Source organism: Rhinatrema bivittatum, chromosome 2 (genome assembly GCF_901001135.1).
Source record: "Rhinatrema bivittatum chromosome 2, aRhiBiv1.1, whole genome shotgun sequence".
NCBI classification, from domain to species: Eukaryota; Metazoa; Chordata; class Amphibia; order Gymnophiona; family Rhinatrematidae; genus Rhinatrema; species Rhinatrema bivittatum.
Genome location: NC_042616.1, coordinates 411,945,546 through 411,959,275, shown reverse-complemented (window position 1 = coordinate 411,959,275; position 13,730 = coordinate 411,945,546). Strand labels below are relative to the sequence as shown.

The window sequence follows — 13,730 nt, the reverse complement described above, 5'->3', positions numbered from 1 at the left end:
GAGGCAAAACCCAGGAGTCTGGACTGAGCTGGGTACGTAAGGGAATTAAAAATCAATTTAATGTAGCCCTGATCATAAAACAGATTGCTACTACTTAGACCAAAAGCTACTTTAACTGAATTTCTGTAAGTTTAGTTTCAGAACTGTGGAATTCTCGAGCACAGATTTTTCTGCCACATGGAGCCAATTCTAGGTCACCATACAATTCTATTTCTGAAAACTCCAGAGTCACTTAGACACCATATTCCAAAACTCTTCTCACCCACCATGCTAGAGGGAAACAGACAAGAAGTGTTTTTCTATAAAAGCATCTTTTATTCACTGTATTCTTTTGCAAGTAGGAAATGTCCACATCTAGCTTTAAAACAAAAAAATATCCCAAAATGGATTTGAATAGAGTTTATCTGATGACGGATTCTTGCATGTGAAAGTCATATTCAGATCAGGGCTGCACCTCAGACTGTGGGTGTGCTTTCACCTGTGGTCATTTGCCTCTCATTTCCTTCTGGTTTTTAGAATAACCAAAATTAATATTCATGATACATTTGCATTAATTTAGTTTACAGAACAGATTCATTTTGTAGCTTGGTTACCTGGGAAACCACATTCATCTGTGGCCTCCAGAAATGAAGCAGCACGACTACTATTGATCTGGAAGAAGTTCAGTAGCCTCCAAGAAGCGTCTAAACAAAGATTCCTCTGGACGTGCATCCTTGCAATCAGCAAGATAGCTGGTGTCTGTACAGAATGGTCAAGGGCTGGAGGGGACTGGAAACCAAATAAAAAGTTGCATCCACTTTTGAAACTTCTTCACTCCCTGCAAACTACTATGCCAATATGCCTTCTCCTCCCCTCCCAGCCTTATTCTCTGTTCCTCATAGATTTGCCAGTTAGTTTCCTGCGCTGGGCCTTGCTGGTTTTCCCAACTTTGGCCTTCAAGGGTTTTTTAGTCTTGTCTTGGAAACAGCTTGGCTTCTTTCCCTTTGATTTTTTTTTGCTATGGGCATGCAAGGAGGCCGTCAGTGCACAGATCCTGCAGGAGAAACAGAAAAACCATTAGCTAGAATCACTCTTACAGGCTGTGTTTACCTTATATCTGTTTAGGTCACTTAGCTAAACAGAGTCCATTAGAGTTTTCTGTCAATCATATTTAGGACACAAATCCAGTGAGGCCTGGTTGAAGGAAGAAATCCCCTCTTCCCCAATCCATGGTTGGTAACGATTAATATGATTATTAATCCAATATAACAAGTGAAAGCAATTTCCAATTTGTTCTCCCTTTTCTGGATCTAAGGGATTTCCTAGGTTTTGCCCTTGCAGTGACCTGTCATCCTTTGTAGATATTATGTAATAAAACTAATGGCCTTGGCACTCTGTTTCTATCCCAATCCTGTAGCACAGATGCAAACTCTTCTTAAAGGGCAGAAACTGCATGCTCAAAATTCAAAGTAATTTACTGTTTAATCTGGCATATGCATTGGAATAGAGTGGATCACCCAGGCCCTGGATCAACTAGCTTTTCCTGCTGCCAGGGATCTTCATTCTTTCTTTAGCAGGTTCCTGGAACAGCTGATGCTAACACCGCATGGCTCTGCGAGTTTGAGTAGTGCTGGTGCCTGTACTTTTGCGCTGATCTCTGAAACTGAGACCAGCAAAAGAATACAGAGAGTTACATACACAGTGCCGGCATCAGTTGTTCAGGGGACCAAACGAGAGAAACTGAATAGTGGTGGAGTAAGCCAGCAAGGTTTGAGGGGACTGGCTTGTTCGGGAGGAGGAAGTTGTGGTGGAGGCAAGCAGGCTTGCTGGGAAGTGGTGATGAGGCAGGTAGGCAGGCTTGCTTGCTGGAAGGGAGAAGGTGGTTGGAGATAAGATAGTCTGCTGGGGGAAGGCTGGCTAGCAGGCCTCAGGGGATGGCTACGAGGCTATGGGGTGAGGTGAAGACAGGCTGATTGGTGGGGAGGGAATGGCTGATAAAGGACAGGCTGGCTAAAGGAGCAATAGATGGTTATGAGGGCAGGCTGGTTGGTTGGGGATAAAGAAAATTAGGTCTTACCTCCGATAATTTTTGTTCCTGTAGTACCAAGAATCAGTCCAGACTCCTGGGTTTTGCCTCCGCACCAGCAGATGGAGACAGAGCCAAACTTGTCAGGCTCCGTATATATACCAGGGTGCCACCCACAGCCTGTCAGTATAACGTAATGTCGAAGCAGAAAACCCCTGAAACTGAACACTAACTAAACCCCGGAAGATTAACCGGAGAACCCTGGGCTCACTGTCCCCAATGAGAGACCTGCCCCCAAAAGAAAACCAAACATATAGCAATTGATCGGTGTGAAGAAAATCCCCCAATATCCTCGCAAATAAAAACACAGCGGACTCTCCGAAACTGAGATAGTATTGAGGGCGGGACTCTGGACTGATCCTTGGTACTACAGGAACGAAAATTATCAGAGGTAAGACCTAATTTTCTTTTCCCTGTACGTACCAGATCAGTCCAGACTCCTGGGATGTACCAGAGCTAAGATTACTTGGGATGGGATCCGGAGAGGCCCGCTCTTAAAACACCTGCTCCGAAATTGCCTTCCCGTGAACCCTGGACATCCCGACAAGAATGACGTGCAAAAGTATGCAAAGATTTCCAAGTTGCAGCCCTGCAGATCTCCTGTGGAGAAATCTGCATACACTCCGCCCAGGAAGCTGCCTGGGAACGCATCGAATGGGCCTTGAGACCCTGCGGAACAGGTTTACCAGAGAGTAAATATGAGGAACCTATGGTCTCCTTCAACCAGCAAGAAATGGTGGTCTTGGAGGCCTTATTACCCCTTTTTGGGACCTGACAAAGCACAAACAGGTGATCCGATAATCGAAAGTCAATAGTCACCTCCAAGTATCGTAGTAGAGATCTACGGACATCCAACTTCTTCAGATCCCTTGAGACTGGATCTGCCCCCGGGAGATCCCCAAAAGAAGGAAGCTCCACAGACTGATTCAAGTGAAACGAAGAAACCACTTTCGGGAGAAACGAGGGAACCGTGCCCAGCGTAACCCCTGCTTCCAAGATCCGCAAGAAAGGCTCCCTACAGGACAAAGCCTGAAGCTCTGACAATTTTCTGGCAGATGCGATTGCCACCAAGAACACTGTCTTCAAAGTAAGGTCCTTAAGGGTTGCCCGTTTTAGAGGCTCGAAAGGAGGAGCACACAGGGCCTTGAGAACCACGTTCAAATTCCAGGAAGGGCACGGAACCTTCAAGGGCGGACGCCCCCTTCAGAAACCTGTTCACATCGGGATGCGCTGCCAGGGTTCTTCCTTCGAGAAACCCCCGAAAACAACCAAGAACCGCTATCTGTACCCTGAGAGAACCACAGGATAGACCTTTAGCTAAACCAGTAGCAACCAAGACACGAGGATCAGTGAACACCAGGAATTCTTTATTATGCACAAAACATCTTAAAAAGCCAGACTCAGGCCGAGTTTCGTTCTTTGAGCTACTTCAGGGGCTAACAGAACAAAACAAATATAGTCACCTATAAAAACATATAAATGTGAATAAGACATATACACCAAACATGATAAAATTATATAAATAATATAAAATCAAAAACACAAACATAATTATTGACAATAGACAAAAATATTAAAACATGGTCTAATCAATTAACTTGACAAAACTCCTTATGAAAAAACATGATTCTGTGTGTGTCCCTATCTATATCCATGTGTATAAATATGGAAGTAAATAATTATTGTATTTTCAGCCTATTAGTTACAATGTGAACCGGTATGATGTTTGCATACTAATGCCGGTATATAAAAGTTTCAAATAAATAAATAAATAAATTATGAAATACCTATTTTATGTTTTAATATTTTTGTCTATTGTCAATAATTATGTTTGTGTTTTTGATTTTATGTTATTTATATAATTTTATCATGTTTGGTGTATATGTTTTATTCACCTTTATATGTTTTTATAGGTGACTATGTTTGTTTTGTTCTGTTAGCCCTGAAGCAGCTCAAAGAGCGAAACTCGGCCTGAGTCGGGCTTTTTACAATGTTTTGTGCATAATAAAGAATTCCTGGTGTTCACTGATCCTCGGGGCTTGGTCACTACTGCAATTTTGGATCGGTTTCCAGATTGTTTCTTTGGATCTTTAGCTAAACCATCCTGTAGAAAAGCCAAAATAGCTGAAATGGATGCCCGGGTAGCGGGAATTGAACACTCAACGCACCACGATTCGGAGATCTTCCACACTCGTACGTACGCCAATGAAGTCTACTTCTTTCGCGATCTCAACAAAGTAGAAACCACCACGTCAGAATAGCCTTTGCTCTTTAGACGACGCCTTTCAAAAGCCATGCCGCTAGACAAAAGCGATCTACCTGATCGAAACACAAGGGTCCCTGATGGAGGAGATCTGGTAGATTCGGAAACCTGAGCGGCCCCTCCACAGCTAGGTTGAGGAGATCCGCAAACCAGGGCCGCATTGGTCATTCAGGAGCCACCAGATTGACCTCGGATGGATGGGCCTCTACGCGCCGAAGGATTCTGCCGATCAGAGGCCAAGGAGGAAAGAAATACAGAAGAATCGAGGTGGGCCATGGTAACGCCAGGGCGTCCACTCCTTCTGCTCCCGTTTCTCTTCGGTGGGCAAAGAACCATGGGGCCTTGGCATTCTGGAACGTTGCCATCAGATCCATGGCTGGAGTGCCCCATCTGTCGCAAATGAGTTGGAAAGCCCTGTCTGTCAGTTCCCATTCTCCTGGGTCGAGATGATGGCGGCTCAAGAAGTCCGCGTGAACATTGTTGACCCCTGCTATATGGGACGCTGATATGCTGGATAGGTGACGCTCCGCCCACTGGATCAGAAGGCGAGCCTCGAGGGTTACCGGTTGACTTCTGGTTCCCCCTTGACGATTGATGTAGGCCACCGTGGTCTGAGAGGAACCTGACTGACTTTCCTCGGATCAGGGAATGAAACGCCTGCAACGGCAAACACACTGCCCTGGTCTCCAGCCGATTGATCGACCAGCGCGCCTCGGTCGCAGACCAGCTGCCCTGAACTGACTTCCGTAGACACACTGCTCCCCAACCGCGGAGGCTCGCATCCGTGGTGACCACCGTCCATTCTGGCGTCACAAGGGGTACTCCCCTGAGAAGGTTGGTCGAGGAGAGCCACCACCCGAGGCTGAGACAAGCCGGCTTCGTCAATGGGGATCGGGAGATAAAATTGTTCGGACACCGGGTTCCAACGGGAGAGCAACGCGGACTGTAAGGGTTACATGTGCGCGAACGACCAGGGCACCAGGTCCAGTGTTGACGCCATGGATCCTATCATCTGTAGATAATCCCAAACTGTCGGCGGTTATTTCAGGAGTAAGGACCGAACCTGCCCCTGCAATTTGCGGCAACGCTCAGACAAAAGGAAGACCGCCCCTTGGCGAGTATCGAACAAAGCTCCCAAAAACTCCAGAGACTGAAAGGGAATGAGATGACTCTTCGCGACATTCACCACCCAGCCTAGGGAACGCAACAACTGCATTACTCGAGTGATCGCCGACTGACAGAGGGACTCAGACTTCGTCCGAATCAATCAATCATCCAAGTATGGGTGTACAAGCAATCCTTCCCTCCAAAGCTGCGCCGCTACGACCACCATGATCTTGGTGAAGGTTCTGGGAGCTGTGGCCAGATCAAAGGGCAAGGCCTGGAACTGATAGTGCTTCCCCAAGACATTGAACCAGAGATGCCTCTGGTGATCCTCCCTGATCCCGATGTGAAGATAAGCTTCCGTGAGATCCAGGGATGCCAGGAATTCCCCCGGCCGCACTAACGCTATGATGGACCGTAACGTCTCCATGCAAAAGCGTGGGATCCACAGACATCTGTTGACGCACTTGAGATCTAGGATGGGTCAGAAAGTTCCTTCCTTCTTTGGAACGACGAAATAAATGGAGCAATGTCCTCTTCGTTGTTCCTGATGGGGGACCGGCACAATTGCTCCCAGGTCGAGCAAACTTTCCAAGGTCTGTTGGACCGCTCGGCGCTTGTCTGCGTTTCCGCAAGGTGAAGGGAAGAATCGTGGATGGGGCGTAGCCGTGTTTTATTACCGAAAGTATCCATTGATCCGACGTGATCCTGGTCCATTCCTCGTAGATGAGAGACAATCTGCTCCCTACCCTGGGTAACAAGGAATGGTCCAGCCTGACATCATTGTGTGGACTTAACACCGGCAGGGGACTGAGAGGAACCAGGCCTGCCAAAACGCCTGCCCTGAAAGGACTGAGTCTGCTGACGTCCCCCCCCACCACCCCCGAGCGAAAGGAGGAGGAAGAGGAAGGAGTACCTGGGCACGAGGGACGAGCCCTACGATTTCCCCTGAAATGAGACCTAGAGGAGAAGGATGACCGGGGACGTGTTCTGTCCTCCGGAAGACGATACCCTTTATTCTCCCCCAGTAGCTGAATTATGTCATCCAACTCCTTCCCGAACAGCAGCTTACCCTTAAATGGTAAGGAGCCCAGCTTGGACTTGGACGCCCCGTCCGCAGACCAGTTCCGCAACCACAGAAGCCGCCTCGCGGAGACGGCCGAGACCATGGAGCACGCAGAAGTTCGCAAAAGATCATACAGGGCGTCCGCACTGTAGGCCACTACCGCCTCCAGGCATCCGGCCTGTCGAGCTTCCTCTTCCGACAGGCCCTCATTGGCCAGGAGTTGTTGGACCCAGTGTAGTCCCGCTCTGAGCGTGAAATTACTACAAATTGCTGCCTGGGACCCTAGGGCCGAGACCTCAAAGATCTTCTTCAACTGGATCTCCAACTTCCGATCCTGGAGATCCTTCAGAGCCGTGGTGCCCGTGACCGGGCACCATGGCTCTGTGCGCTTCGTGACCGCTGACACAGCTGCGTCCACCTTAGGAACCCGCAGGACTTCCAGGGCGTCCTCCGGTAATGGGTAAAGCTTGTCCATCGCCTTCGAGACTTAACCCCAAGTCCGGGGTGTCCCATTCCCGAAACAGCAAATCCGTAGCTGAAAAATGGAAGGGGAAGGTCGTAGGGGGGGCCGCTCAGACCCAACACCACCAGATCCATGGAGCAGAGTCTCTTCTGGGGGAGTGGCGATCCCTAACTCCTCCAGGATGGCGGGAATGAGGGGTCCCAGTTCGTCCCTACGGAATAGTCTGATAACTCTGGGATCGTCGCCCTCGGAAGCCTGACTCTGCCGCTTTGATCCTGGCGAGGGGTTCCTGTCTCCCTCTGCCCCCCCTCGGGGGTGGGGATGGACCCTCCAAGTCCTCCTGGTCCGATGTATCCGGATCCTCTTGTGGGGGAAGGGCCCTCAGGGACCTCTTCGCCGGTGGCAATTCGGTCGGGGTCCCCCGCTGTGGGCGTACCTTATTTGCTGGGTGTGGCCCCTCGGGTCCACCCGCCGACGCTAAGGGTCGTTTGCGGGTCTTACGGGCCTTAAAGGCCCTGTACATGGCCAGAATAAATTCTGAAGAAAAAGAGGAGCAGGAGACGTCCGAATTGGACCCTGTGACGTCGCCTGCTCTGTTCCCCAGGGGTTCCCCGGGTGAGGCCAGCCGTGGGAGGGGCAGTTGAGGGGACAGGGAGGGCGGCTAATTTCTGCCCTCTCTGACGGCGCCACGATCGGGACCGGTGCCAAAATGGCGGCTTTTGCCGCTCCTGCCTGCAGTGACCTAGGGAGAGGCGCGGAGGGAGTCCCAAACGCGACGGCCATGGCACCCCGCTTTACTACCACCACCCGCGTGGCTCCCGAGGGTCCCTCATCGCCAGGGATACAGGCGGAACAAAGCCCATCCCTGGACAGCCGCGTGCGCGCGCCGACCCGCAGGCCACACAGGCCGCGCCATGTGGCATCGCGGGTCGGACTGCGCTGCCGCGCTAAAAACCTTGAAAAAAGAAAAAAAAAATGTCCCTCGGAAAACAAAGAACAGCCACGAGGAGAAGGAAAATGCCAGACTACCGCCGCGAGAACCAAACGAAACACTAACCCGTTTACTTTTTTTTTTTTTTGGAAGCGATGCTGTCTCCCGGCGAGTGCTGAAGCGGCCTGGTTGGGGTGAGTGAGCCGGGCTCCCTGGTATCACCTCTGCTGGGCCGGTTCTCACATGCAAGATCCTTGACCCTAAGCCACAGCTGCCTGACAACCAGGGGGGATGGCCCCCTCGAGACCTGGCAACCCCCCTGGGAGGCTCAGACCCGGCCAAGTGACACCTGTTCTAAGAAAAAATATCTTCAACTTTTTTTTTTTTTTTTTAAACTTTACTAACAGGATAGAAGGAATGAACAAACCTAGCTAACCAAATCCCTTCTCTCCTAATACTAACAACCAATCTAGTTCAGTAGAGACTGTGGGTTAAGCACCCTGCATCTGCTGGAGACAGAGATATACTGACAGGCTGTGGGTGGCACCCTGGTATATATGCGGAGCCTGACAAGTTTGGCTCTGTCTCCATCTGCTGGTGCGGAGGCAAAACCCAGGAGTCTGGACTGATTCAGTACGTACAGGGAATGGCTGATTGAGGGCAAGTTAGTAAGGACAGAGAAGGGGCTTGCTGTGTGTGAGAGAGCATGCAGGAACAGCGTGGGGGGGGGGGGGGAGTTACTCTTGGATTCTCTCTACCTCTTTTCAACTCTATTTCCTCTGCCCATCCTTGGACCTCTCCCCTTCTCCTCTCCTTTTCCTGTTCTTACTCCAGCTGTATTTCTTCTCCATCCTTGGTCCTCTGGTGGAGGCAGAGGGGAAAGATAGAGAGGAGGATGGGGGCAGGAGATGAGAAAGAGGGGAAAGTTGCACTATGGGCAAGAGGAAAATGGCAGAGGGGGTGGGGAGGGAAGCCAGGATAGAAAAGTAACGAAAGGGGTAGAGTAGAATGTGTTATGTTGGGACCACCAAGGTCCCCTAATTGTTCTTGTGGTCTTGGGGTAGAGTAGAATGTGTTATGTTGTGGCCACTGAGTTCATCCATGTAGGGATCTGTAGCAGTCTTGTTGGTGTTTCTCCACAGGACATGCATTAGTGTTTTAGGGTCCACTGCAATATTTGCAATTCTGCTTTTTCATAGATAAATTTGTTGCTGTTGGAGTCCTGGGAATTAATTTTGCTATGGTGTGGCCAATATTCTACATGTGTGCTGAGTGTTTTTTGCAGGATTTTCTCGTTTCACAGTGCTTGGTATTGGAGGAATTTATGCTGCTTTTACTGAGGACATCAAAATGTGAATTATTTTATATGGGGTAAGTAAACTAGTCTCTCTCTCTCTCTCTCTCTCTCTCTATATATCTATATATATATATATATATATATATATATATAAAACTGAAGGTACAGGATTTATATTGGGTTTATCTTGCTCATACAATGACAAGATTGAACCTCACTCTTAAACCAGGGTGAGGTGGGTATGATCTCAGTCTCTTAAATTTTCTGATAGTGGTGTTAATTCATACATTGTGCGAAATAGCTTTTTGCTGCAATATATACAGGCAACTTATCAAAGTGTGCTTGGAAGTTTTTAAATCTAGCAAGTGGTGCCTAAACAATTGGGATAATTTGTATATCTTTATCACATTTTCCTGGTCTCAGATTGTATCTCTTGGTATTTTATGATCTTCCCTCTCTCCATACATAATACAGAATAGTCTTGTATAGACACGTCTAACAATACTATTGTGGTTTTCTCCTTTACCACTATGCTTTTATATCATCAAGATTTTTTTACTGATTTGTTTGAGAATGTTCCATGTGAACTCAACTTTATTCTCTGCAATTAGGCAGGGTTGTGATTCCAGTATTTCACTGGTACTACAATGTTATAGTGTTTATACCATTTCCAGAGATAGCGCAGTTGCATACCTGTAACAGGTGTTCTCCTAGGAGAGCTGGGCTCCATCTCTGATGGAGTCCAGCAAGGAAAACTTTTGTCAAAGTTTCTAGAAGCTTTGACTAGCACACTGAGCATCCATGCGTCCACGCGAGGTCCCCCTTAAGTCTCGTAATATAGATGAAAAAATACATGCGAAAAAAATAAAACAAACCAAAATGAGAACCCAACCCTGTGGGGAGGCAGACGAGATTCCTGAGGAGTAACACCCTGCTATCCTAGGAGAACATAAGAAATTGCCATGCTGGGTCAGACAAAGGGTCCATCAAGCCCAGCATCCTGTTTCCAACAGAAGCCAAACCAGGCCACAATAACCTGGCAATTACCCAAACACTAAGAATGTTATAGAAAACACTATAGTACCGAAACACTACTAATCTCTAACAGATAATGTACTACGTGGATTTGACAGCGGAAAACACTACATCATGATGTTATTAGATCTCTCAGCAGCATTTGACACAGTTAACCATGACATACTACTAAAAAGGTTAGAAGAAACAGGATTACAAAACAAAACAATTGAATGGTTCAAATCCTACCTTAATAACAGATCCTTTCAGGTACAGATAAAAAACACAATATCAGATAAAATAGAACTAAAGACAGGGGTCCCCCAGGATTCAGCACTTTCGACGACTATTTAACATTTACATGCTGCCCCTTTGCCACCTACTGGCGGGATTAGGTATCATACATTACATATACGCTGATGACATTCAGCTAATTCTACTTGTAGAAGAAACAACTGAAAAGACATTAAACTTGGCAATGTTGTATCTAGATACAATAAGACAACTACTAAATCAAATGGAACTAGTAATTAATATTGAAAAAACAGAATTTATACACCTTGAACAAAATACATTTAAAGAATTCAGAATCCCAAACTTAAAAATGACAAGACAGTGGAATTAAATGAGAAAGCTCGTAACCTAGGAGTAATAATTGATATGGAACTCAGCCTTAAGCAACACATATCACTAAAAGTTAGAGAAGGCTACGCCAAATTAATGGTCGTTAGGAGACTAAAACCCTTATTAACTCAAGCACACTTTCGAAAAGTTCTACAAGCACTAATTTTCGCTAGCACAGACTATTGTAACTCACTTTTCCTAGGATTACCTTATACAACACTCAAACCACTACAAATACTACATAACTCGGCTGCCAGAATACTTACTGGTAAAACTAGAAGGGATCATATCACTCAAACACTTGCCGAATTACACTGGCTGCCAATAGAACAAAGAGTGCAATATAAAATGCTATGCACAATTCATAAACTAATCAATGACGAAAAAGATGACTGGCTAAACACCGCACTGCGATTGCATGTCCCCCAGAGAAATCTCAGATCAGCCAATAAAGCTCTACTAACCATTCCCTTGGTCAAAACAGCAAAACTGACCCAAGTTAGAGAGAGAGCACTATCCTTAGCGGGTCCAATATTATGGAATACAATGCCACTCGAAATAAGATTGATGAAAGATTTAAAACTTTTCAAAAAAGGTTTGAAAACTTGGCTATTCAAAAAAGCCTTTCACAATGAGGTCAATGAGTAAGAACACCTACTCACAGATGAAAACCACCTAAAAGCATAACTGCTTTCTTTACTATTTTTATCATAATTACGTATTAATTTAAGAGCGACAGTATAAAACATATATGATTATCCAATGAATCATAAAAATGGTAATTCCAATCCACTGTCCATATAGATTATTGAAACATGTAACTGAAAAATTGATTGGCACCCCCTAGATAAATGTACAAACCAAACTTATATATGTGCCTAATTGTAAACCGTTGTGATGGTGTATTACTAAACGACGGTATAGAAAAGTTTAAGAAAGAAAGAAAGAAAGAAAGAAGATCCATTGCTACTGATGCAATTAATAGCAGTGGCTATTCCCTAAGTAAACTTGATTAATAGCAGGTAATTGACTTCTCCTCCAAGAACATACCCAAACCTTTTTTGAACCCAGCTACTCTAACTGCACTAACCACATCCTCTGGCAACAAATTCCAGAGCTTTATTGTGCGTTGAGTGAAAAAGAATTTTCTCCTATTAGTCTTAAATGTGCTACTTGCTAACTTCATGGAATGCCCCCTAGTCCTCCTACCTATTATAGGTAAGCAATTGCACTTTCTCCTAAGGCAAGTAGGATGGTAGTCCTCACATGTGGGCGAGTACCAAGCCCCAGACTGTCCCCGGCCACCATAGGGACCACTGCAACCGACCAACGGGCACAACAACTGCGGCGCCGTGAGCTGAAAAGGGACTGTCTGGTTCCCACAAAGCACGGAAAGAAAAAGTTGGGTTCAGGACTGGAACAGGTTGCAGAAGACTGATTGACCAAAGGCACTGCTCTGACGCCCGTCCTTGTAAAAACAGTAATGAGCCACAAACGGGTGAAGAGAACTCCAGGTTGCGGCCCGGCAAATCTCGGCGACAGGGACTGTGCGCAAATGAGCTACTGACTCCGCCATGGCTTGCACAGAGTGAGGCTTTATTCTGCCGGCAAGCGGGAGGCCTGCCTTCTGATAGCAAGAGGCAATGCAATCCGCCAACCAGTTCGACAGAGTCTGCTTACTCACAGACTTTCCCAGTCTGTTGGAATCAAAAGATACGAAGCGTTTGGTGGACTGTCTGTGGCTTGCTGTTCGATCCAAAATGAAAGCCAAGGCCCTTTTGCAGTCCAAGGTATGAAGGGCTTGCTCCCCCGAGTGGGAATGAGGCCTGGGGAAGAAGGTGGGTAACACGATGGACTGATTACGGTGGAAATCTGATATCATCTTGGGCAGATGCGTACACAACACATGATCATGGAAGAACTGTGTATGATGGGTAGGTCACCAGAGCTTGATGCTCACTGACCTTACGAGCTAAAGTAATAGCCACTAGGAACAAAAAAAACTTTCCAGGTGAGGAATTTCAGGTCGCAAGACTGCAGCGGCTTAAAAGGAGGTTGCATGAGTCGTGCCACAACAACGTTGATGTCCCAGGTTGTGACAGGAGGCCGAAGAGGGGGCTTCAGCTCGAGGAGGCCTACCAGAGGTTGCGCGGAAACGGACGTGCCAGTGACACCCCAATGGTACCACTGACAGCACTCAGGTGGACCCTGATCGAGCTGGTCTGAAGCCCAGACTTGGAGAGTTACCACAGGTAGTCCAACAGCTGAGGGAAGGGGCAGGAGAAGGGATCCAAGCCATGTCCCGCACACTAGATGGAAAATATCTTTTCCACTTTAAGCTGTAGGACTTTCTGGTGGAGGGTTTTCGGGACACCACCAGTACCTGGGAGATGCAGTCCGAGAGCACCAGAGGCTGAAGGACTATGTGCTCAACATACAAGCTATCAGAGCCAATGCCTGGAGGTTCAGATGGCGCAGGGTGCCTTAATTCTGAGAGATGAGATCGGGCGCTGCTGCCAGCTGGATGGGGGCCCACACCGATAAGTCCTGCAGAAGGGCGCCACCAGGAACATGGTCCCACTGTCCTGTTGAAGCTTCAGCAACGTCTTCAGCAGAAACAGCAGAGGGGAGTACGCATGTAGCAGGCCTCTCCCCCAGTGGAGGGAGAAGGCATCGCAGGCCAGATATCCGTCCCCCGATAACAGGGAGCAGAACTTGCTCACCTTGTAGTTGTGTTGGAGGCGAAGAGATCCACATCCGGCGTGCCCCAGCGGTGAAACCGCTTGGCCGCCACCCTTGGGTGGAGGGTCCACTTATGAGGCTGAAAGGAATGGCTTAAGAGATCCGCCAGGTCATTCAGACGACCCAGCAGGTACGTGGCACGCAGACACATCCCCTGCGAG

General features: G+C 47.5%; 1 protein-coding gene across 1 annotated transcript in view; it reads right to left on the bottom strand.

The window, feature by feature from the left end:
* Positions 1–294: 294 nt before the first annotated feature.
* The window catches only part of NOL12 (nucleolar protein 12), a 65,658-nt gene continuing 52,222 nt past the window's right edge, over positions 295–13,730 (bottom strand). The window contains exon 6 of the mRNA XM_029590107.1: positions 295–1,033. Within this exon, the coding sequence (XP_029445967.1) occupies positions 862–1,033 (172 nt within the window). The 3' untranslated portion in view covers positions 295–861. The remainder of the gene's footprint in view (positions 1,034–13,730) is intronic.